Source organism: Pholcus phalangioides, unplaced genomic scaffold (genome assembly GCF_987345545.1).
Source record: "Pholcus phalangioides strain wild (caught in Gottingen) unplaced genomic scaffold, Ppha-v1.0 ptg000007l_1, whole genome shotgun sequence".
Classification (NCBI taxonomy): Eukaryota; Metazoa; Arthropoda; class Arachnida; order Araneae; family Pholcidae; genus Pholcus; species Pholcus phalangioides.
The window spans coordinates 45,930,832-45,958,102 of NW_028301600.1; the positions used below are offsets into that span (position 1 = coordinate 45,930,832).

Genomic DNA, 27,271 nt, shown 5'->3' on the forward strand with positions numbered 1-27,271 from the left:
AAGAAAGAGATGTCCGAACATAGTAAAGGAGGAGGGGATAGAGAAACTGACAGGAGGCATTTTGAAATGTAAGGGTGTGATGATGATCCCTCCGCAGAAGAGAGAAAGAAAAAAAAAGGGAGAAACACGAACGAATCAGCAGATCGAGAGGAAACAAACAGTTTTGTTCATGTCACGCACCTCGCTCAATGGCCTCTTTCTCGTTTTCGCCTCACTTCTTCAGTATGTGCGGGGTAGAACAGAACAATGCAATTTTTGTCGTCACTAGTCTCTGTTATACACTCCCGTACCTCTTGCTAGACATTAGGATCCAGAAGAAGGCGATGGGAACGACCGTCCTCCCCCCCCCCCCCAAGAGCCGAATCATATCGGGAAATTTGTCTGTCCTGTAAAATAAGGGACGACCAAACGAACTTACACACCTCGCCCCTCCCGTCACATAGTCCTGGATGTTGTCTGGATCTGTGCCCGAGTGCCAGGCCATGGCCGACTCAACACATGAATTGACCGACTCAATGGCCAGGTGATTTGTAATTTTTCCAGCAAGTCTTGTCAAAATATTTTTCCACAACTCGAGAGGCGCAAAGTCCACGTATTGATGCATCAACACATATGTTTTGTTTCTCACCATTGGCTCTCCGCATGCCCGACTGTCCGGTGTGTTGCTTTTATTTTCCAGAGCGAGAATTTGTGGTTGAAATTTACTTCTTATTTTTGAGTGTAATATATTAATGTAAAAAAGTAGAAAATTGGGATGATCGTTTCTCCACCTTCATAAAAAGAAGAGACCAAAGGTAATGAAAGAACTGTTTTGTGATTCTCTTAGATTTTGAAAACTAATTTTAAACAGAAACCATTATTCAAGTGAGTGAAAATAAATTAGTTCAGGCATTTTTGATGTTATAGCAAAATTTTTATTGCTTAATTTTTTTATGGAAATGTGTATTCCAATTCGGATGTCAGTGTTATGAAAATGATTGAACTGTATGGAAGGAATTGCGAACTGGTTATACCTAGCCTATATGGATGAATTTTTTTTTCTATATTTCGTCTGGAGCTGAAACTAGAGTGTAGACGCTTATATTCCCCCCCAATAATATTGTAGTTTGCAGATGATGTGATTGTTGAGGTAAACTACTCGAAATTCTTTTTGTTTTGAAGATGGCAGTTAACACTAATAATTGAAACCGGGAATTTACACTAATAATTAAAGTTGGAAAATAGCAGTATGCATTTTGTGTAGGTTTGTAATGTTTGTACAATAGGACCTCCCAAATCTGGAAAATTCAGCCATTTTTTTTTTTATTCCGGGACTTATAATTTTTCTTTACTCAAATTCCATTTCAGCCTTTTCTAAGCTGGATGTATTTGTAGTACATAAAGATGGCTGTTGTATTAGAAATACATCAGCCATTTTATTTCTTTTTTGTACCATTTATTGTTGGTTTCAACTGCGATTTTCAGGCTTCTAGGAAACAGAGATGGCAACTGTGTGCCTCATTGAATGTGATTAGTCATCTTTTATCAAATACAAATACAACGCCACAACAGGCAAAATGCCCAACGAGGTGGCTGAGAAAAAGATGCCCATAAAAATATGAATGTCATATATTTCAAAAATACAGCAACCCAATTAAAAATGCAATTAATAAAAATTATAAACAATATATACACGTGATAAAATATTATACAATGCCCATAAGGAATACTTATGGTTGTCTTATTTTAAGTATGGATAGCTTCTCGATTCACCCCAACATGTTTATCATATTTCTTTTTAAACGTGTCAATTGTGTTATAAATTACTACGTCCAGGGTTAAGCTATTCCATTTATTAACAACCCTATTAGAGAAAAATTCCCTGCGACACCATAACCTTACATTGTCCCTCACCAATCGATACTGGTGTCCCCTTGTAAAAGCAGTCGATTGGCGGTGTACTAAGAACTTATTTTTCTTCATTTCATTTCTCTGCACTGTACAGTTAACCTTAGTATTTTGGAACTTGTCCAGCACTATTTTTTTCTGTATTACCAAAGTGAATTTCTGAACATGCCAAAAACATCTAATGTTGTGGCAGGCTGAAGCTGTAAATGGAAACATGATGCTTTATATATACATGAGAAGGTTGAACTTTTGAAAAAGCTAGAACATGGAACACCAGTACAAATATTGCGTGGAGAACATGGAATCGGAAAATCTACCAATGTTAAGGACATTTCCGAATGTTTTCTACTGTTGTAGGCTTGTTGCTGTCTGTGGCGAGACTTTAATGGGAAGATTGGCTTGGATTCATGCCTCAAAGTTGGGAACTTCAGAAAACCAACTTCAGCTGACGACCACTGTGATATCAGTAGGGTTCAAACCCGGTTTAATGCAATACAGGCCAGAGTCCGTCACTATGATCACTCAATCACACTCTGCTATGAAGCTGGGCTGGAAGAGATCTCGGTAATGGGATAAGTCCAGTGGTAAAGTTCTGGTGTTCATTCATGTCTTGAACAGAATCAAAAGATAGTCTGTTCGATGATTAATGCTTTGATGTGCACCTTTATGAAACAGAAGTGTCTAAAACAGAATACTATTTCAGTCTCTTGATGTTTCATTTTGTACAGGTTTTACTGTAGTATGAATTTCAATTATTTAGAACAGGATAAGATATTTTGTTTTCTTTGAGAGCAAGAACCAATGGTAAAGCATCACCAATGGTTTACCAAACAAGGGGGAAATAAACAATGACTAAGCTACAATGTACGAGTCTCAATAATCTCACTTGCATTTCACAAAAAATGAAAACTAGTGTAATTCTTCAATATTTGATTTATGGAGTTACTTACTAAAATTTTAGAAAAGTTATCTCTTATTGTTTCAAACTTTTTAATGAATCAATTTGTGAAATTCGTTCATTTCTCAATTCTTTTTATTCGTGAATGAAAAGATTACATATAATTTTTTTTAACTCATCAATTAAGATATTTTCCATCTTGAGTTTTGAAAATATCAATTAAGGATGATGTCAATCTCTTCTACTTCTAGGAAATAATACTTGATTTTTTTACTACTCATCTGTGATATAAAAAAAAAGTAAGTGTATTTTTTTTTATGTAGGTTGTTTGTGTGGCCATATTTGTTTATAGATAACAAATAAATAACATTGGTAGAGAATTTGAATAAACAGATATTTTATTGAGATTTAGATGGCTTTTTTTTTTCTCAGCCAGAGATATCAAGGAAACAGTTATTTTCCGGATATTATGCTGAGGTGAGCTCGGAAAGAAAAGTCATCACGTCTCCGCCGGGACTCGAACCCAGGCCCTCTTGCATACCGGGCAAGCATGCTACCACCTACACCACTGGAGACACATGAATCTGCCTTCCTAATTTCACGCACTGTGTCGTGAGGCGCTGAAGTAGAGGCATTAGTAGCCTCTCTTAACTTCAGGAAATGGCCCCGGGTGGGACGGTTTAGAGAGATTTAGATGGTTTTTTTTCTCAGCCAGAGATATCAAGGAAACAGTTATTTTCCGGATATTATGCTGAGGTGAGCTCGGAAAGAAAAGTCATCACGTCTCTGCCGGGACTCGAACCCAGGCCCTCTTGCATACCGGGCAAGCATGCTACCATCTACACCACTGGAGACACATGAATCTGCCTTCCTAATTTCACGCACTGTGTCGTGAGGCGCTGAAGTAACGGCGGAGACGTGATGACTTTTCTTTCCGAGCTCACCTCAGCATAATATCCGGAAAATAACTGTTTCCTTGATATCTCTGGCTGAGAAAAAAAGCCATCTAAATCTCTCTAAACCGTCCCACCCGGGGGCCATTTCCTGAAGTTAAGAGAGGCTACTAATGCCTCTACTTCAGCGCCTCACGACACAGTGCGTGAAATTAGGAAGGCAGATTCATCTGTCTCCAGTGGTGTAGATGGTAGCATGCTTGCCCGGTATGCAAGAGGGCCTGGGTTCGAGTCCCGGCGGAGACGTGATGACTTTTCTTTCCGAGCTCACCTCAGCATAATATCCGGAAAATAACTGTTTCCTTGATATCTCTGGCTGAGAAAAAAAGCCATCTAAATCTCTCTAAACCGTCCCACCCGGGGGCCATTTCCTGAAGTTAAGAGAGGCTACTAATGCCTCTACTTCAGTGCCTCACGACACAGTGCGTGAAATTAGGAAGGCAGATTCATCTGTCTCCAGTGGTGTAGATGGTAGCATGCTTGCCCGGTATGCAAGAGGGCCTGGGTTCGAGTCTCGGCGGAGACGGGATGACTTTTCTTTCCGAGCTCACCTCAGCATAATATCCGGAAAATAACTGTTTCCTAGATATTTTATTATTTGTAACAAATTATATATCTTTGGCTAGCACATAATTTCCCAAACTTTTTGTTACATTGCTTCCTTCTTCAAAATTTATTTTCTCTCATCGTCCCTGAACTGAAGCAAACCCATAGGATCCTATGCTATACCCGTGGCTTCTATTCCCCCCCCCCCCTCACCTGGGCCATTCCATCTCCTACCAAGGGGCGATATTGTCCAATTTGGGAAACACTGGGCTAGCATATTAAAACAATGTTTCTCAAAGTGTGCACCACAGATGCTAGTGGCTTTACCAACCTTTATCAGGGGTGTTGCTGCGAGCTGGCAATATTGATGTGTACCTGTTGGCCTGTTCAGTGCCGTGAAACAATTTTTTGTTAGACTATTCTGTTGAGCTGTGGGTGATCAAAATTTAAGAGCCACTGTTAGTTATTATTAGTTGAGGATTACCAGACATCAGCATTCTTAGTGTCAGTTTATATGTCTGATTCACTCCTGCATTTTCCTCCAATATGTTTACATTTTCAGGTTTATGAAATTATTTCTCCTTTTTTTTAAAAAACAAATTGAAAATAGAAATACAGATATTCTGTATTCTCTCTCTCTTTTTCGATGTTGTTCATAAAATATTGTAGAAAATAAGAATTAATGTTGTTTTCACTCTTGCAGTCACTATGACAGTGAAACCTCACTACAATAATACTCAATATAATGATAAATCCATCTACAACGGTACTTTTTCATGACTTATTTGGAAATGCCTATAGTCTAATATTAAACTCCTGCCTTTCTATATAACGATAATCTCTCTATAGCTATATTTTTTTCTTGGTCTGCAGAATATTGTTATATTGAGGTTTCACTGTGTAACCATGGTCCCACCCGCTCCAGGCTAGTTGAATAAACTGCTCTACCAGGGCTGGACAAATCTATTGCCTGACATGACGTGGGCATGTAAAAATTCTTACCAGGCATGCATTTCTTTCAACCACCTGCCTGATGCGGGCACATAAAAACCCAAAAAATTAAAACACTTTTCATGTTTTGACTATCGGCAGCGATGCAAGATCAGTCATTTTATCACTATTCTGTTGAGATGTGGGTGATCAAAGAGCCACTGTAGACAGAATAGTGATGACGACTCGCTGTAACAGCAAGTTTTGCAACTCGCTAAAACAGCTATATGGGTGCGTAATGAAGTGAATATGGGGATTTTTTGAGATACTAGCTATAATCAAAGCTGGATTAAGAAGGTTGCAGGCCCTAAGCACTTAAGTAACTGTGGTGTCCCACCAATTCGTGCCATTGGCACAGCTCAGTTCATCGATTTTTTTATGATTAAAGGCTAATAATTTTTACTTTCAGGCTTTCTTCTCATTTAGCTTATTTTTAGTGAGAATTGACAATATCGGATATTGCTGATTCTCTCCAAGGCTCTGTATTTTCCATCTATCTATCCATTGATTCTTTCAATTGAAAAAAAAAAACAGTAAATGGAATTTTATATTTCAGAAATAGAGGCAGAATATGATGTGAATATTTCTAAGTGCACACTCCATTTATTTGAAAAGTGTCCCATTTTGTTCTAGTTTTGCAAAGTGTCTTTGAAGACATCTTCAAAACCAATGCTACGTAACACACATCTGCTTCTACTTTTAGTACAGATGAAGCATCAAGCCTCTTGATTGTTCTGCAAATTTTTGTTTCAGTGCTTTACATAATTCTGGCTTCAAAATTACAAAGTTACATATTCATATTTTTTTCATTAAAATTTTACTTGATTCAATATTTTTCTTAATTGAGAATTCTGATAAATTTTACATATTTATTAGAATTGGGAAAGCCAAAGAAACACAAGGTGATGTTACCATCACTGTTTTTTGACCTTGCCAATATGCACTATTTGGAATTTTTCCTGTCATATTTCCCAAAAAGATCCTTCCTTTGATTTTTACCTTTTGTTCTAGTCTTTTGACAACATTCCAAGATATATTTTCTCCCATTGATTGCTTCTTAGAATTTCCCAAACTGGCTTCAGGAGGAACCACTGAACCTTAACAGGGCCACAATATTACCCACAAGTACTGTACCTTATTTATGTTAATCATTAAAATCGAGCACCTTTTCTTTCTGATAACATTTTGAGTTCGTTTGGTATCTAGATCTGGTAGCATTTCTTTTGCTTCTACAGTGGGTCAAACTACACAGTTGATCCACTTATGATCCATATGTGATTATACTTACAGATGTGCACGTTTTAATTTTATGTCCTTATTCTGTATAACTTGGCTTACTCAGGACCTTCTTGATGCATGAAACCACCCAGCTAAACCTCAGGAAAGTGCCTAGAGGGCTTCGTGACAATTATATCTGTGTGGTTACAATTTTTGAGAATAGGTATGCAAATTGGAAGGCAGGTACTTTTAGCTAAATGGAGGCCTCGAAAAAATAACTTTCACAGAGGACACATCAAAAGCATACAGATAGACTTTTCAAGGGACACAAGGAATCTTTCCAGAGAAATTTTAATTTACTAACCTTCAAAAAAAGTATTTTAAATTAACAGATATCGATTTGGTAACATATAAAAGTATTTATATGTTATCCATTCTCTCTACAATAACTACACCATTGGGGCACGGTAGCCCAGGTCGATAAGATATTCGTCTTTAAAGTACCAAAGGATGCTTAGAAGTGTCTCGAGTTGGATACCCAGTTTGTTCTTGTCAGAAAACTTTCCCGACACAGGGATACAACAGAAATGGTGACATGACCACAGGAAAAGTTTGCTACCGCAGGAACTCCCACATCAAGGGGTTAGCGCACCAACCTCTCAGTGAGTATAAAAAAAAAGCTGCTATTCAGAATCTGCAATGAATTGTAGGTTCCGGTCTAATTAACCCTCATATGCAGAAAATGACTGTGGTGCTACAAAAATGATCAAACTATGCCATGCATGGAAAGTAAGAAGAGATATCATTACCATATCCCCTACAAGGGGTGGGCTGACAAGGCTCCAGCCTTGGGGCCCGGGAGGATTTTAACCTTTTTTTTGTTTTTCACGCTATAAATTCATCATAAAGGGGACCCTGTGAAAGTCTGGTTGGGGGGCTCGTAAAAGATCCCAGCCTAGAGGCCCTGCTTTAGTATGTGGGCACCATGATCATTACCTCCATTAAGAAATAAAAATGAAAGATGCAGGACATATCAAAATATGTTGAAATGATTTTTTTTATTTAGCAACACACTAATAATTGATTGACCTGTTAACTCATGTTTTTTCTGTTAGTCACTATTAGTCTGAATAAAGTGTTCCAGCACTATTATGAAGGATTGTAATGAGCGTAATATGTAATTAAGTTCATTATTTTGTAAAGAAGTTGTTTATTTATTTATTTATACAATATTGATTGGCCGAGGACTATACAAGAGGATGCGGAATTATATATGGCAAAAGTGTCGATTGATGGTACGAGAAAATTCGGAAATCGTAGTGCAATCTACAATATTTGATGGTAGGTTGTTCCAGTCGATAATAGTTCTTGGGAAAAAGCTAAATTTGTGACAATCTGAAGAGGCAAAGATGGGCTGTAATTTTTTGGAATGATTGAGTCTAACAGAGAAATGTGAAGGTTGGATTAGAATATTGGATGTGTCAATATTAAAAACCCCATGGAGGAGTTTGTAAAGAAAAGTTAAACGAGAGATAAGTCGAAGAGAGGAGAGCGGTTGGATATTGAGTTGTCACTTGAGTTCCGTTACGGAGACAGATGAAGACCAACAGTTAAAAATGAAACGAGTGGACTTATTTTGGATAGATTCTAATTTGTCCATGTTGGTTTGGGTGTGGGGGTCCCAGGCTTCACAGGCATAGGAGAGGGCAGGGAGAATATATGTTTGGTAGCACAAGTGACGAACATGACGAGTGGAGTATTTTAGGTTACGGCGAAGGAAAAACAGTTTTTGGAGACAATTATTAAAGATATAATCAACGTGAAGGTTCCAGCGGAGATCGGAAGAGATTATAATGCCCAGGTATTTATATTGGGAAACCTCAGAGATCAAAGAGTCGTTTATAGAATAGGGGAATTCGTGAGGGATTCTTTTACGGGTCACTTTCATAAAAACAGTTTTTGAGAAATTAAGGGGTAATTCCCAGGTTGAGCACCATTTGGAAATAATGTTAAGGTTGTGTTGGAGAGATTCTTGGTCAGAAAGATTGGACACTGTTTTATAGATGACACAGTCATCAGCGAAGAGTCTAATGCGGCAGTCGGGTAGATCATTTATGTAAATTAAAAATAATAATGGCGAGAGGACCGAGCCCTGGTGTGTGCCAGATTTGACATGAAGAAAAGGAGAGTTCTGGCTCTTGTACGAGACAAACTGGCTACGGTTAATAAGGAAGGCCTCCACCCATTTCAGCAGTTGAACATTTAGTCCAAGGTATGAAAGTTTTAGTAGAAGTTTATTATGAGGCACCCTGTCAAATGCTTTGGAAAAATCTGGGAAAATTATGTCGGATTGGAGGTTTTTATCAATGGAGTCTGTTAAGTTATGTATGAAAAGTGTTAATTGGGTAGATACTGATAACGATGATCGAAATCCATGTTGGTTAAGGAAGAAAAAGTTCACTATTTCTAAAGGATAAGTAAGCCCTTCTCTGTACATATCAAGTAAAAATTCAATACCAAATTTGTGCATAACAAAAGAACTTTTTTTTAAAGGAAAGACCTGTAATATTACCACACTAAAATCAAGAGACAATTACTTTTTTATTGGAAGGACATGTTGAGAAGTGGGGGGGGGGGTGTGGGAGTATAAGCATATCAGAACCTAGCCTTGCCACATAGATATAAGAAACCTGTTAGAGAAATTTTTTAATTTCTCAAAATTCAAAACCATTTGAGACCAGTCAATCAATCAATTGGCCAATCAAATATTTTTCATATTCTTTATAACCTTGAGGGAGGGAAACGTCCCGCTTTTCCCTCCTTTCACAGGCCCTCTGGGAAGCTCATTTTCTGCATCATTTTTGCATATGTCTCGTTAAGGTGAAGATTTTGTCTCTGGCTGCCATACAAAAGACTAAATAAATCATTTCACCATCATTCATGTTAAAAGAAAGTAATAAGATGACCAAGCATTCTGCCCCATGATAAAGGAAGGGAGATATGTTTTATTAGTTCCTGATTCTTTTTTTCCTTACTCATGATTTTTCCTTCATAGTGTTTACCGCAGGTGCAAGGGGTGCAGCCCGCACAGAGTACCAGCTCTGAGGGGTGACAAAAAATTGCTGGTTTTGTATTAATGCGCCTTTTTTGTTACATAAAATAACATGTCAGATAATTTACATGGGCCTTTGCAATAGCTAATTGTAGCAAATTGCTGGTGAACGATGTGATGCTGTAATAATTTAGTATTATTGTGTGGCGTAGGAAAGAGGGTGTTCTGTCTCATTTCTTTTGAACTGTGTTGGTGCTCAAGTAAACAAACAGTTGATCCTGGTGACCCATCATCTCATCCTTCCCACAAATATCATTCGCCCCAAGTCGTTCTGTGCAACAAGATCGTATTTTTAACCTGAATATCATAATATTCAAAAAGTCGTCAATGAATAAGGCAAATACCAGGAAATACTTAAAAATTCCTTATGCATTTCGACATGCTATGGGTGTCATCTTCAGAAGATAAGAATATCACGCTGGCTGAGTTTCCCACTTGATTGATTTCCAAATCTTCAATCTCAGTTGCTCAGTGGAAAGAAAAACTATACGCCTGTCCAAGTCGAACGTCGTGGCAAGAATGAAGCGAAGCGCCTGCGTGTAAGTAAACTCGGTCAGCGTCATATTCTTATCCTCTGAAGATGACACATATAGCCAGGGGCGGCTCAAGCGAGGCTGCAAGAGGTGCGGCAGCCCCTTACAACCTGCGGGTCTTAACCTTTAGTTAAGATAGTTAAGACCTGTCTTTCTTTCAAACCGAGAAAACTCAGGTCTATCACCATTTATAGGTGATTTACTACCTAGCGAGTTGTGCTGGAGGTGTTACTGTGTGTGTACCTAACAGTCTGAGTGCATATGTAGTGTTGTGTTTGATTTTTCAATGCTGCCATCTATATTTCAGAAGTGAAATGAGTGATTGAATTACATTTGTGCTCAAGGGCGTAGCGAGGGGGGGGACTTGGGGGTCTGGTCCCCCCCCCCCCGAAATGTGAGAAAATGACCGAAAAAGGGAAAAAGATGGCCAAATCCATTGTTCTGTCACTTTGGTCCCCCCCCCCCCGAAATGAAAGTGGTCCCCCCCCCCGAACGAAATTTCTGGCTACGCCCCTGTTTGTGCTGTTTCTAGGTCTGTTGCTCTCGGTGGCAAGACTTTTTAACGGGGAGATCGGCTTGCATTTGCGCCCCTTTAGTTAAGACCAAAAATTTAACACAGTAAAAATTTACATTGTATCACGCTTTTGTCATACCTTGACAACGGAAACATTGAGAAAATAGACATGGCCTTTATTACCAGAAACAAGAATGTAAGCAATCGAAACGGCTCGATAAAATCTGTTCCAGTGAGGACCTATTTTTTGCGCCTATTGCCCCCACCCCACTACATTGTGCACCAGGGCCCTCAGGCTGGAATCTTTTGCTTAACCCAAGACTGATTTTCCATGGGGTCCCCCTTCTACAGTTAATTTATAGTGTGAAAAAAATTCAAAATTAAAAGGATTTAGTCCCAGGCTCCCAAGCTGGAGCCCTACCATTAGGGGGGTCATACCCCTCTCTCGCGACTTATCAAAACAATTCCTACGTCATTTTATCTTGGATTTTGCGCCCCTCCAAAGCAGACAAAATTTTCTTTGATTTTTTTTCCACCAGTGATACTTTTTACCTAATTTAGCACCCCTTTTGAATGGCGCCATGTGTAGCCATAATGGGTCGCATGGCCAAGCGCCGCCCCTGTATTTTTATCACAATGGGCAAGTGTGCATTTTGGTTCCATCACCCATGGCCCAAGGGTGGAACTGACAGAGCTCTAGCCCTTAGGCCCAGGACAATTCTCATAATTTTTTGACTTATTCATGCTATAAATTAACTATAGAAAATTCCCTTCAGTGTTTGACTGAGGGGGCTCACAAAAAATCCCAGCCTAGGAGCTCTGCTCAAGGATAAAGGGAAAGGGAGGTGCCATTTTTTATTGTTCCAGAATAGTCTAATGAAAGCAAAGGAACAATTTGGCTTCTCACTTGACCGGTTCCTGGAGTACCAGAAACACCTTTGAAAAAATTTGTAAGTAAAAATAATCTCATTACATATCATCTTTACAGGATAAGTGATGATGGTTCATAAAAATAAATACTGTTTCAAGTTATCTGGCATTATTAAGAATGGTAAGATAATTCTGAAATTATACAAAAATCTGCTTCAAAAGCGGGATGTATGTTCATGCACATTTTGCACAGTAAACAATATGATATGCAGCTTTCTTCTGGAAAAAAATCAGGTTTACCTCGAGGTCCTCTTCACTGAAGCCCTATCAGCCTCCTGCCAGGGTCGTCATTGGGGCGGCATATGTGGCTTCACACCCAGGCAGCAGGTAAGCTCGAACCGCCCCTGCCCATAGCGTGTTGAAATGCATACGAAATTTTTTAGTATTTAATGGTATTTGTCTTATTAAAAAATTACTTCCTCAATAAATTTCATTTTATATTTTGGTGGACATGGAGGGGGGGGGGGGTTCACAAGTTAAAACTCTGCACCGGGGGCCACCAGACCTTGCTACGCCACTGGTGTACAGCAAACATTGATGAAACAAAATAAATGGGTTTGACTATATTGAACTAAAGATTTCATAGCAGATAAAACAAATGGTGGGATTATATAACTATCAAGAAACTATCTAAAACTATCAAAGATTATGAAGATGATATCACTCTCTACAATTCCTACAAGGATTTTGACAATTGACTTTTTATGCAAAAATGAGCTCAAGAAAGAAAATTCCACTGCCTCTGTTAGGAGAATTGAACCACCATCCTCTCGCAATCCTGACAAGTGTGCTAGACTGCTAGGCTACAGAAGCAACAAAAATTTTCATTTCCATGAAGCATATATATGCTGAAAAGTACAGTACAATGGACAGTCAGACTTAATCTGCTAATAACTTGTATGTACTGTCATTGTAGCCAACACATGGTGAAATACATTAAGTTGATGCCATTCTCCACAATTCATTCAAGGGTTTCTTTAACTGGCTTTATTCGAAGATGAATTCAGGAAAGAAAATTGAACTGCTTCTGCACTCACCTGGATTGTGAGGGGGATGGTGGATTGATTCACCGCAAGGGCAGTTCCGGCACCTGGCAGTCCAGTGGTTAGAGAGCTAGCCTCTGACTGTTCGGGTCTGGATTTGAATCCCGGTTTGGGCATGGATGTCTACTAACACTAATGAATTCCCTGGAATGATATTACTGATCTTTTGGGAATATGTGAGGATCGTATTAAAAACAAAAATTTGTCTTTCCTAAATTAATCTTTGCATAAAGCCAGAGTTGTCAATACCTTGGTAATAAACTATTAATTTGATTTGTGTTACTGGGTTTTTAAAACTTTTTTCTTTCACAGCATGTCTGAAAGATCTCAAGCTGGACCATCAAAATATCCAAGATCTTCTCCAAAAAATTCAAAACCTCTTAGTACCAGTGCAAAAAGGTAACTTATTTAATCATGGAATTTTTTTATTATATAAACTCATAATGTGGGGTTACTCTATTATACGTTTCTCCTGTTATCAAGGCTATCTCAATTTATAAAGCAAATTAGAGATATATTTATACCTATTCATGTTCAACAAAAGCAGGTCTTCAAGTTACAGGAAATTTAGTTGTATTGCAATGTTAATTTTTTCCTTAGAAACATTTGAATTATTATATACAAATACAAAGGCCACAACAGGCAAATTGCCCAACTAGATGGCTGAAAAAATTATTGGTGTCAATTATATAACCAAAATACCCAATATAAAAACATATATCACCAAAAAAAATAAAAATAATATATAATACACTGTGCCCATATAAAAAAAATTATGGTTGTCTTATCTAAGTATAAATATAGCTTCTCGATTTATCCCACTATGTATATCTTACTTTTTTTAAGCGTATCAATTGTGTTAGAATTCAAAGTAAGCTATTCCATTTATTGACAACCCTATCAGAGAAAAACTCCCTGCGACACTACAACCTGGAATTGTCCTTTATTAAACGATACCAGTGTCTCCTTGTCGGAGCAGTTGATTGATGGTGTATTAATAGTAGTAGCTCTTCTCTGCACACACTCAACCAAGTCTATGTCCCTCTGTAGATATGGTCACCAAAACCTTACAGCATACTCCAGTGCAGGAGGGACTAAGCCTCGAAAAAGCGGATGAATGACTTTAGGAGAACTCGAAGAGACCTTTTTAAGAATGAAACCGAGCATTCTATTCACCTTTCTGACCACTGTTCAGAAAATCTAAGCCGCTCGTTAATGAAAATTTCCAAATCCATGACCCTAGTTGCATCTGGGATAGTGATACCATTGGACTCGTAAGTGAAACCTGGGTGTTAAATACAACTATATGAACTAGTGGAAAATGTTATTTCTAAATTGTTCAATGTTTATTTTTCCCCCTGTAGATTTGTCCCAGTAATAATATTGATACTGATTTTTGGTGAAACCATGACAGTGCAGTGAGAAATACAAAACTCATGAATAAAAAGTCATTCAAAATTTTGTAGAAAATATGAAAAGTAGAATTGCTTTTTACATATTGAATTTTATCTTACTAATATAAAAATAATTATAAAATACAAATGATACAAGCACTCTTCATTATTTTGATAAGACATGTAAATGTTTTTACCCATTTTTTCTCATTTTAGAATTCAAAAAGAGCTAAAGGAAATCATTGTAGATCCACCTCCAGGGTGCAGGTTTGTTGAATGTATACCTAAATTTGTCATGATAAAATAATTCTGCATTCTTCTCTATCTTTTGTTTTTCATAAAACACAAAATTTCATAATGAAGTTGAAATAACACGTGAGGTTGTTTTGATACTTCGATTGATGAACAGACATCACCATCAAAGTTTATTTAAGTTTTTCAATCAAGTCTGGTGCAAAAACTTTCAAAAATTTTTTCTTGAATCACAATAGAGCAGATAGCGCAATGAAAGATGGGAAAAAGTAATATAAAATTTGCTTAATACCTAAAAACTCATATTTTAATGCTTTCAATGTGAATATGAGATTTTATGTAATAAGCTAATTTATTTTTATTTTGAGCTTTATCTTTCTGTTCCATATTGTTTTGCTTAGAAAATAATGTCCATGTGAGAGTCATAATAGTTTATTTGAATAATTTTTTTTTATTTGGTACTTTATGCTTAGTATGTTTCTGTTGATCATGGGCGGTTGCATGCAGTTGCAAGGGAAACATATGTGCAGCCACATCTCGAATAGCAATTTATAATGTATAAATAATTTTTTACATGTGTGGAAGAACATTTCCTCAGATCAACAGTTTAAACAAGCACACAAAAATTCACACTGAGTGCCACATAAGTGTGAATTTTGTGGAAAGAATTGTTTTGCAAAAAATTTAAATATACACAAAACTTTACATACATGAGGGAAGCCATAGACTTGTGATGAAACATTTTTTGACATTAGTTATTTAAACTGATACAAAAGAGTCCATACTCAAAAGAAACTGTATGATTGAGAGTTCTGTGGTAGAATATTTTTTTGAGTAGGCAATTGAAATGACAAAATGGTGGTCCATAGTGGAAAAATGCCATATAAGTGTGATATTCACTGGTGAAACATTTTCTGACATTTACAGTTTTTACCAACACAAAACAGTCTACACTAGGGAGAAGTCACACGAGTATGAAATTTGTGGTAAAACACTTTCTCTTATAGGTAATTTAAACATTCACATTTTGTGATATTTGTAGTGAAACGTTTTCTAGCTGCAGCATTTTGAATATGCACAAAAGAGATCCTCAGCCACCTTGTTGCACATTTTGCCTGTTGTGGCATTGTATTTGTATTATTTTAACTTGAAATTCTAAACAAACCCTCAAAATTATATCAATTTATGCCTATAGATATGACATTAAAAATGAGTCTTACACGTATTAAAAATAAACACATCAGATTCAATTCAGTTTAAAACGAGATTTTGCTCAACTTTTCACTCATTTTACTCCGTATGGAATTAGCAGCCATGTAACACTGATATGCAATTCCAGATTCAGTCCCAGTAGCAGCATGATCAATCCCAGTAAGGCATTTACCTTATTTTATGCTCAGCAGTTAGCTGAAGTTAGTTTTTTTGTGGATTTCATATTTTGAGGTAAGAATGAAAATTTGTATTTCTTATGGAAAGTCTATTCACAGAGGGCAGACAGACCTGCAAACACAAAAGTAATGAAACTCAATACTTCATACATATTCCCATTCGGCAGATAAATGGCAGCATATTTTTTACTTTTAAATTTATCTTCATTTTTTTTTTAATTATCTTTTTTCTTTATTTTTTCCCAGCCACCTTATAAGCAGTTTGCCTGTTGTGGCTTCTGATTTTGTATTTGTATCTACTTATATAATCAATAAAAGTTGGTTCCCTCAAAGTTTGTGGTTTAAAGTTTCATTACCAAATATCTCACATTTCATATAAAAAACAACCTAATCATTCATTCTTATATTTATTTGGAAAAGGGTTGAAATAATTGTGAGGATTTGCAGAATTTTTGCAGTATTATCATAGTATAATATATAGTTTCGCATTCTCAGTAAATATTATCTTAGGGTTTTGTTTGTGTTAAAAAAAAGTCACTATCATGGTTACTTCTAATAGCTTTCATTTGCTTTTTAGAAATATTAGCATCAACTTTGATTTTCTTTTTAGTGCTGGTCCAAAAGGAGATAACTTGTATGAGTGGGTTGCTACAATTCTTGGGCCACCTGGATCTGTTTATGAAGGTGGTGTTTTTTTCTTGGACATCTTGTTTTCATCAAGTTACCCATTCAAGCCTCCAAAGGTATTCTCATTCTCCATTCACCTATATATAATTAAATTAAATAGTCATTCTTATACAATTTAGTGAATTTTATTTAACTTATTATTTAATTGAAGTCCCATTTTTTATTTAATTTAAAATGTTCAAATCTTGTTAAAATGAAGTCAAAGAAACATGAAAAATAATTCATATCAACCAAATTTGTATTAACCAGCAAAACAGTAAATTGAATGTGAAAAGTAGCTCGTAAAATACAGTAGAGACTCGATTATATGGGCTAAAATGGTGGGGCCCCAAAGCAGAATAAGCAATGTACTGTGACCTACGTCGTATAACAATCAGTACTAATGTAAAACAATCTGGAAGAATTTTAAGAAAACTGTAGAAAACACTATTATGGAAAGTACTATAGGTGTGCGTAGAAATATGAAGAGCAGTAAACCTATATAGTAAACCTACCTAGCAGATCAACTATATACACACATACACTGACATAATCATTATCATGCCCCTCCCCAGCCCTTCAAGTTTATCCTTTGCCTATAAATATATTAGGATGTAAATTTCCCAATTAAAATGTTGTAGAGAATAGTTGAATTATGAGGAATTGATACTAAGAAGGATAGGGCATTGTCAAGTGACATTGCCAGTTTTGGTGTTTCTGGACTTGCTTTTAGGAAAAATTTTCAAATGAATATATCTGGTTTATTTCAATGATGCAGCAATAATCAATTCGTTTAAACAAAAATTCATGATTTACATGTTGGTATTAACCAATCAGATAAGTATATAAATTCCTCAAGTGCAACAAACCCATGGTTGGTATTTGATCTGTAATTGGGCACAGTTTTGCTTTGTTTCACCTCTTGAAAATTTAATTATTTAAAATTTATTTTCATGTAGTAATTTTTTATGAATCAACAGAATTGCAGCCTGGTAAGGTCTACTGTCTAAAATTAAATAATTATCTGGACCATGAAAAGCAAAACACTGGTATCTTTGCTAGAGAATCTGAGATCATAAAGAAAAATTGAAGGGGGGAACTAAGACATATTCCAGAAACAGAAACCTTGAAATATTTATTGCCTGCCTAGTAATCCAAAAAGATGTCTCTGATCACAAGGTGTACTGTTTTAGTGATCACATTCCCGGTTAATTTTTATGTTTCCCAATGTAAATTCATTAGACAGATGACAACAATGATATGACAAAACAATTTTTCACTTATAATGTTTATTCAACTAAATATTAGAATGAAAATTTCAATGCAACATTTTCTTCTGGCCTGGCTATCACAGTAAGTTAAATTTTTAAAGTTTTATAGTTAATTAGTTGAACAGTTCTAACAATTTCCAGATGTCGAGGCATCTCTGACTATACGATCACAGAGTCATCACTTGTAATACTAGGTCAAACATCAACATAGGTGCAGCCAGAAAACGGGGAAAGGTCCAAGGAGGACATCATCAGGCATCTATCTCCTATGGCAAGTCCACGTCATTTGAGATGAAGGTATATGAGAAAATTCCGGTCAGAGGCTACCAGTCAAACGACAAGACAATGAGCAAGAGTAGAGACGGAGTAACCAGGATGATGTCAAAGCATGCACAGGAGCATCCAGTCAGGCTACCAGTCAAACCATAAGGCGATGAGCAAATGGAGAGGCGAAGTGACTAGGATAGTGCCAAAGTACGGTGTGAAACATTCAGTACATGATGATGGGAGAGAGGTTACTCTGCATACACCTCACTGGGCAAAATGCCTTAGTAAAAATGAGTGCTTTGACAAAATAAATCTGAGTGAGTTACTTAGCATACCGCTAGTATTTTAAGAGAAAATTTTCCCATCATGCACTATGACAGAATCTAATCAAAAGGACGAATCAACGGCACTGAAATCAACATTAGGTTTTCTGACAGACAATTTCTCTTTACATAACAACACAGGACAAAAATAACACTGCAAAAATGATGCAATACGGAATCTAGCAACATTCAGAATGAAAACATAACATGATGGCCAATAGGCAAAGATCAGCAATATAGGGTGTTTCAGCGCTAGTAAGTTTTTGCCACAGGTGAGAAAAAAACCACAGTAAAGACCATATTGGCAAAAATTGATCCTTATCCCATTTATGCATTTATTTATTTAAATGTCAATGAGACAAAATTTGGTGAAGGAATTAATAAACTTTAGGGTTGGTATGTTTTTTGCTATAGGTGTAAAAAACTACAGTAAAAAATGTCCTAATAAAAATAGATTTTTGCCAAGTATTAATCAAAGAATAAGTGTAAAAATATTTTACAAAAGCATTTAACCTAATTATGATACCTGATGTTAATCCTATGGAGAGGTTGCGTTTTCATACAAAAAAAAAAAAGAAGCTATCAAATTTCAAGCCAGCTATTACTGCTTTAAAACAATGGCATTGTCATTCATCACTGATAAAAGTGAGATTGGGAATCAAGTAGTATATTTGGTATCTGTCATTTCTAGCAACATTATGTGAATGCCTTGGGAGACCTCTTTGAGGGTCCATGAAGTGATCATGGGTACACTCATTTGTTTTTGTACTGACTTTGTTTGTGACTAATAACTTACAGGCAAGTGGAATGGTAATTTTTTTGACTTTTTTTCGGCACTTCCTTAACAATTCTTGATGAACATAACCTGCATTTTTCATACTTTCAAAAGCACCAAATCTTATCAAGTATATATTAATATTTTTTTCTTTGAATGTATTAAATTGGGAATCAGTTTTGTATATACTTAAGTGTCATATAACATTCCTTTTTTCTTTCTTCTCCAAGATTCAGCATCAAGTCTAAAATAATTTTTTTTTTAAATCGTTATTTTGTTTTTCTATGATTACAAATGTGGTTGAATTCAAAATTTGCTGTGATTTTTATCTTTTACAGGTTACATTCAGAACCAGAATCTACCATTGCAACATCAATAGTCAAGGTGTGATTTGCTTGGATATACTGAAAGATGAATGGAGTCCTGCATTGACAATAGCCAAAGTTTTGCTGTCAATATGTTCTTTGCTTACAGATTGCAATCCAGGTCAGTAAAAAACTTTAATAAATTTCTTTACTCTTGAGCCATAGGATAAGTTGAAATTTTTCAAGTAGCATCTAAATATAAAACCACAATAGAATGTTACTAAATCTACTTGACTTTTGTAATTTGTAATGTACATGAAAGAAAAATAAAATAATCACATATTAATAGCACGTTGATGACAGTACACTACAAAATGAATCAGTCCCCAGTTTCCACACAATTTTAGTGTGTGTGTGTCTAAATTCTGAAATATAAATGCACCTATTCAAAACAATTTCAATATATGTAGAGAAAGATGTACTCTCTACTTGTTAATACAAGATGTAGTGAAACCAACTATTTATGTAGAGATATAGATAAAATTTTTTTCCAAAAATCAGAGTCTCTACAGGGACCCAAACCCAGGTCCCTCGTATGCCAGACAAGTGCTCTACTAGTTAAGCTATAGAAACCGATGGGATATTTCTTCCTTGGAGTGTATATATGCTTAATTGGACCATGCGATAGACAGTGACTGAAATCAGTTAATAGCTCGCAAATGACATCAAGGCCACCAGATGGCCATATATATGAAAAGAAAGATGTACTTTCCACTTGTTGATATAAGATACACTGAGAACTGGTTGTTTGTGTGTATGTTATACATACACAGCCAGGTTTCACTATATCTTGTATTAACAAGTTACCAGGTGTACGAGTATGAAATGCGGATTTCAGAAAACAGATGGTGCACCAATGCAGTTTGTGCTATAAAGATTTGACACTGCACCATCTTGTTGTGTCATCAACAAGTGTCAGATGCGTACGAGTGATAAATTGGAAAAGTGGGTGCATAGTGTTGTATTGTTCTGTTCAATATGTCGAAAGTTATACTGAACAAAGAGCATTCGCGGACAGCATTAATTTTTTGTTTTCATTTGAAGAAAACTGCTGCTGAATCATACCGATTACTTCGAGAAGCTTATGGTGAACATGCTCCATCGCAAGATACGTGTGAATGATGGTTCCGGTGTTTCAAAAGTGGCGACTTCGATGTTGCAGACAAGGAACATGAAAACCGCCAAAAAAAAAAGATGTGGAATTGGAAGCATTGTTGGACGAAGATGATACTACACAAACACAAAAACAACTTGCAGAGCAATTGGTTAGTCAACAAGCTGTTTCCAATCGCAATGCCCCATGACAATGTGAAATGCTTCTTGACAATGTTCAATGTGCAATGCTCCATCACATACGGCAAAAGCGGTTCGCGGCACGTTGGAAGCACTCAGCTGGAAGTTCTACCGTATGCGGCTTACTCACCAGACTTGGCTCCTTCCAATTATCACTTGTTTGCATTGATGGGTCACACACTTTCTGAGCAGCGCTTTGGTTCGTACGAAGATGTGAAAAAATAGCTTGATGAATAGTGCAAAAGGGGAAGATTATATTTTTATCTGTTTTCCATGCACTCATTAGCATGGAGTATATATATACTCATACCATAAGAGTTTTCTTGGCAGCGGTGAGAAATAGCTTGCCATTGCTTTCTTCTCGCAGTATCTATCCACTCTACCACAGTACTCTATCCACATTTCTGTGAATAGCTATCTGGTCAAAGACCAGTACTGACTTTGCTACGGCCCTGTGTCAGGATAGTTTGAAATTGACCATTTGGCTGGCTCTATATATATATGTCGCCAAAAATAAATAATTCACTTTTAAAAATCAGATTAAAATTTGATTAATCAATTAAAATTTTTCAATTAATCAGTTAAAACTCTTAATCAATTCCCAGCCCTTGTAAAAATAAGTGTGACAAAAAACTTCATGTATATGCTATAGTATTTAGTTGATGCTTTTTCCTCCTCTATACATGTGATTTAGTAGGAAAAGTGGAGGATAAGGAAATTTAGTAGGATAAGGAACATAAAATGAATCATCCATAATTTAAAGCCTAGCAGGAAACGGAAGAAGAAAACTTCATATGCAAATCAAAGTTCATGACGTCAAAAACCAGAAAAAGGAGATAAGGGCAGAAATCGGGATGTTGCAGAAACGTCTGTTTTACTGCCGTAACTGTGAAATTCGATTGCGCAGTATTTTTTTTTGAGACAAGGTGACTTGAGGATGTCTCAACAACGTGATTTACCGGAATCCATGGCATGGCGTGTTATAGGCAGACTGGAATCCGGGCAAACACAACGTAGTGTCGCGGACGCTGTTGGAGTCGCCAGAAGTGTTGTTGCAAGGCTGTGGAATCGATTCCAAGAAACAGGAAATGTTAGACATCGACCAGGGCAAGGTCGGCCACGCGCCACTACAGCAACTGATGACCGATATATACGGTTAACAGCCAGTCGAAACAGAACAGAGAATGCTACGCAGCTGCAAAGACGGTTGCTCTTGGCAACAGGACGAAGGGTGTCCAGCCAAACAGTACGTAATCGGCTTCATGGACTCTATGCATGTAGGCCAATGGTCTGCATTCCGTTGACCCCATGCCACCGTGCGGCCCGAAAAAGATGGGTTGCTGAACATCGAGATTGGAGCCAAGTGCTGTTTACAGACGAGTCCCGATTCAGTCTGGAGTGTGACACCCGACGTGTTCTGATATGGAGGGACAGGGGCACTCGAAATAACCCCGCATTCGTTCGTGAAAGGTCACAATACAGACGAGCTGGCTGGATGGTATGGGGTGGAATCAGCATAGGCGGACGTACGAACCTGCATATCATTCGGAATGGGACTTTGACGGTCCAAAGGTATGCAGACGAGATACTGCGACCTCATGTCATCCCTTATGCTGGAGCCATTGGAGATTCCTTTGTTTTCCAGGATGATAATGCCCGACCGTATAGAGCTCATCTGGTGGAGAACATGCTTGAAGCTGAAACAATACAGCGTATGGAATGGCCAGCGTGCTCTTTGACCTTGGACGACGCATTGCTGCGCGACCAAGGCCGCCTGTTACTGTCCGAGACTTGCAGATTGCACTTCTTGAGGAGTGGAACAGTATTCCTCAAAGTCTGATCGATAACCTCATCGCATCCATGGCAAACAGGTGTGCAGCAGTCTTAGCTGTTCGAAGAGACCACACGCCCTATTAAAACTCATGCATCATGTCTAAACAGTACTTTTTTTTATCGTTTACATGTAACCAAATTGTTGCCCTAAATCATCTTTCCATGTTTTTTCCATGTTTTCAAAGAATTAAAGCTTAATTCCAAATTTTTTTACGTCTTTTTTCTGTATTGCGCATTGATACCCGTGTACTATCCATTGTATGCCAATACGTGGCTGTCTCGCACGGTTTTCTTCACTTTTTTGCTTGCTCCCCTACTTGTTTTGAGCAGTGTATGAATCGTTATCATGCCCATTTAAACCTTAAAACTGCAGAAATCCATAAACATCATCAAAATTTCTACAGAATGGGAGAAGCACTTCAAGTCAGCCAAGCTTAGTTTCCTGCTGTCTGTAACGCTCAACTGAAAGCAAAGCTGCCATGCTTTCAGTTGATTGGTCCACAGTCTTACACAGACATGAAACAACTAAACTTTTCCTCTAATATCAGCACAGCTCCAGCATCTGTCTCAGTAATCGTATGTATCCTCCTGTGAGGTGCCACTGAGAAGACCAGTAAAATGGTCTTCTCAGTGGGCCTGAAAAATTAGTGTCGCAGGACTGGCCAAAGAATCTCAATTCAGCTCAGTTCATCTGTCTCAGTCATCTCTGGACAACTGAAAAGATCTCATTTATTCTGTTTCTATTTTCACTGAGGATCTCCATTGCAGATATGGACAAATATTTCGGTTGTAATTCACCCAGACTAGGACTCTTTAGCCTGGGATCTTCTCACTTAGATAATGTCGATTATGAAGTCTACATTCTATTTCACCAAGATATTTTTTTTTCCCTTCTGTTTAATCCAGTGTTTCAAAAAGTGGGCAATATCGCCCTCAGGGGGCAATGGAATGATCCAAGGGGGGCGATAGAAGCTACGGGTATAACAGGATCCTATGAGTTTGTTGGAATTGGGGGCGATGAGGGGAAAACAATTTCTGAAGAAGGGGGGGGCAATGGAACAAAAAGTTTTTGGGAAACTGGTTTAATCTATGTAATCTTTTCTGTTCATGTTAGATGTATGTCAATGATGTATGATTTCTTCAAACTTGATGAGATCTTTCGTTAATCTCTTCACTGTTTATTTATAGTTATACAGTGATGAACATTAGATTAGCCGACTTCTGTAAGAATGAATAGTAGGAAATTTTTTTTCAATCACACTCATTTCACCCCTCCCCATCTCTTTCACCAAATGAAAAATACCTATTACAGTTTGCATCCATTGTGTTAGTGAAACCAAAGTTTCCACTTTTTTTAACTTTCTACAACTCCATCCTTTTTTTTCTGAATTGACATTGTATAACAAAATATTTTATCTTATATGTCAACCGTGAAATATTTGCATGTCAATTTTTCTTTATCCCACAGATGATCCTCTTGTTGGAAACATTGCTGACATATATGTGAATGAACGGGAAGAACATGATCGCATTGCAAGAATTTGGACAAAACGATACGCTTCTTAATTTCTGTTCAAGTACTTTCATTGTAAAAAGCAAAGATTTTATTGTATGTCATCAAACTGGTCATTTATTCATTAAATAGAGATCCTTTTTAAATATAAATGTTAAGGTGCCTTGTTATTTTAAAGTTTATTATTAAAGGTTTTATTTATGATTAGTAAAGGAGCATTAAAAAAAGTTCTGTTAAAAGCACCTTTTTTATGTGCAAGTAAATTACAAAATTATTAGCATATGTTAATAAACTCATGTAAGCCAGGACTTGACAAATTAAAAAAAATTAGGCTCCACCAAATTTCATAGGAAACAATTGCTTTTCCTCTGAGAAAAACAGTCCAAAATCTTTTTTTTTTCTCCTTCTTATTTTTACTTTTCTTGGACTAAGTTGGCCTTTTCCATGCCTGTGGACATACTGACATAAATTTCTCAGAAAATTTCTCAGGCACCTATCCTAATTTTTTGGAGATGGAAAGAGATTAATTATGCCAATTTTTGTTTTTTGGTTGCTATGGCAACCTGGCACGTGTCAACTCCTGATGTAACCTAGAATTGTTCATATACAGCTAAATTTACTATTGAATTGATACAAGGGATTAAAAAAAAACTGGTTGTAACTGTTATTAAAATAAATCTGAAGTTATATATTAAAACATGATGACAGATTACATTTCAGATTATCTGGAATCAGCAGAAATGTGTTGTAATTGGGTTTGATAACTTGTGACATACATCTGTGTGAATGTGATTAATTTTATTATCAAGTAGTAGTAGTACCTAAAACAAAAGACATAATTTTTGTCATATGTGTCTCATAAGAAAAATGAACTTCTTGCTGCCTGCCTTGTAATTGGTAGATAGTAATTTTTTTTGTTTTGTGTCTATTTTTTATTTCATTTTTTTCCTAGTAAATTACTTTTAAGTTTCAAATCGATTTGTTTTTTAGTAATTTGTTTTATAAATAATCCATAAAATAACACTATAAAAGATAATGTTACCTGTTTAGATATTCAAGCTTGGATGATCAAAATTTGAATGAATCAGGCATCTAATTTATATATATCTATGTTTTTTAAAGATGTTAAAAATGCTTCTCTTTAATCTTTGTACAGCACATTGAGTGCCTTATTTTTTGCCTGTACCCACATAATTATGAACCATATTGAAATAGCTAATTCTAGGAAAAACATTGGACTTTAAAATGTGGATATCCAAATCTTGTATTGATGTTGATTTCCTATCTTATAATTTATATGTATTGAGGAATTTCTTTTTTTTTATTTTGTGCCAAAGTTGAATCGAAACTTTTGTTTGTAGAAGTGAGTTTTTTGTGTTATATTTTTCTCTTTAATTTTATTCCCTCGTGCATTTTATTTTTGTTTCATAGAAAGAAAATGTTAGTATTGTTGTCTTATTTGTTATGTATAAAGTATAGCTTTTTTCTTATCTGCTGTATGTAAAGGTTGAGAATTATATGACATGTTGTGTGCAGAAACTTCTGCATAAGAAGAAAATGTTATAGAGACAAATTTTTTACTGCTTAACAGTTCTACCCTGGCATATATGTGAATTGGTTTGTGACCTCTTGACTCTCCTATTTATACTTAGGCATCTCATTTCGTTTGTCTCATCTCAATATTATGTCTGTAGTATTTAAGTTTAATTTATTTAAATTTTTTGACTAACCCCTTCTGGGCTGAGGGGCGTTTCCTGGGTTTAACTGTTAAAAAATGTCAATTTTTTTTTAAAATGCTTTTTTCATGATCAAATACTTTTGACCATGCTAGTGTAATTTTTCCTAAAAATTATTTTGTATAAACCTTTTTAAATTGTTATAGTGAATTCACCTGTAAAAATGGTTTTCCTGCTAAATATCACAGTACTGAAGCCATTTGAGTGTTTTTTGTTAAGAAATTACGTAAGATATATACTGTTCTACGTTAAATATGGTTTATTTTTACCTTTTATATTTACACAATTTCCTGATCTCGAAATCCAGCCACTAAGCTGGATGTCTCGCACATAAAAGTCACTTGCACCTATGTGTAGAGCTACCATGTGTTGACCAGAAAGGTGGCTAAGTGAGTAAAACACTTTGACAGGAAACAATGCAAGAAAGACAACATGAATTATATAAAATTTCTGTGCCTAAACTACACTCAAGATGGCCAGAATGGCAAATTATCCGTGCCCAAGCTCAGTTGAGGATAAGCCAAAAAAAGGTTAATAGATAATATTAATGAATTATATAACAAAATCTTTTTTTTTTTTTTGAAATGAAGGGTCTTTTTTTCAGCCTTATAATATAAAAATTGATATAACCACTTCTCTCGGTTCACTTAATTTCAAAATAACCCTCCCAGAAATGTCAACTTTTTTATTACGGAAATTGCAAGAAAATTAAATTTTCATAAAGAAATGTGTGTGAAACTAACTTATTGGCCAAAATTTTAAATGTAGGCCTATGTAGTATATAGAAATATAAAAACTTATTACTCCTACGTTTTGATGTTTTTTAAAATGCAAGATCACAAGATCTATATAAATTTTGTATTGTTGACTTGTTTGTAGTTATTTAATTCTAAAATTCTAATTTATTTCTGTTTCGAAATACAGGTTGCATAACTATCCAGTGCTACGACTGGGGGAGGGGAGTAGTCTAGTACTCTATGCACTGAATTCACCCATTGACTGCTTGTTCATCATTGTGTGGGAGGGGGGGGGTGGATGCTGACCAAATACTGATAATTGTTAAAGTGGAAATAACTCCAAATAAGATGATAAAAAAAATGTACCAGTTTTGTTGCAATTTTTTTTTCTCACATGTGTGTAAGATAAAACAAACACTATATATATAGATATAAGGGCATTAATAATCAGTTATATACAAATATATAAATTTTAGCCAATAAGTGTTCTTTCATACATATTTTGAGGGAAAAAATTTTGATTTATAAAATGAAAACATAGATAATTAATGGACTGTTCTGAACTGTTAATTGGTGAAACTCATTTTATTTTTAATTTCATGGAAACATTTTCTCTGTAGAGTATTATTTGTAAAGAATCGAATTTATATATTGATTGACAAGTTATAGTGATTCCATAGTGTATCAAGTCCTTGTTGTTTTCATTTGTTTTATGTTGTATTTCAGATATATATGATTTCTGTTTTTGTTAAATTTGCGATACATCTTATTGTTATAGTAGGTGTATTTTGTATCAGAATGTAGTTGATCATATATTAAAGAAATGTGTCTCTA

General features: G+C 36.0%; 1 protein-coding gene and 2 non-coding genes across 4 annotated transcripts; 2 read left to right on the top strand and 1 right to left on the bottom strand.

The window, feature by feature from the left end:
• Nucleotides 1–608: 608 nt before the first annotated feature.
• On the top strand, nt 609–27,271 carry LOC149085365 (ubiquitin-conjugating enzyme E2-24 kDa-like). Of its 2 annotated transcripts, XM_089233348.1 has the most exons (7): nt 624–794; nt 3,037–3,084; nt 12,937–13,023; nt 14,235–14,285; nt 16,269–16,401; nt 19,299–19,446; nt 23,920–27,271. In XM_089233348.1, exons 3-7 carry the CDS (start codon nt 12,938–12,940, stop codon nt 24,015–24,017), a joined length of 516 nt encoding a protein of 171 aa, XP_089089474.1. In that variant the 5' UTR covers nt 624–794; nt 3,037–3,084; nt 12,937; the 3' UTR covers nt 24,018–27,271. The 2 variants fall into 2 exon arrangements, with proteins under 2 accessions (XP_089089475.1, XP_089089474.1); XM_089233349.1 differs by lacking the exon at nt 3,037–3,084 and having other exon boundaries at nt 609–794.
• Nucleotides 3,288–3,361, bottom strand: TRNAT-GGU (transfer RNA threonine (anticodon GGU)). The gene has a single exon. It is a non-coding gene; the product is annotated as a tRNA-Thr (tRNA).
• TRNAT-GGU (transfer RNA threonine (anticodon GGU)) lies at nt 3,911–3,984 on the top strand. The gene has a single exon. It is a non-coding gene; the product is annotated as a tRNA-Thr (tRNA).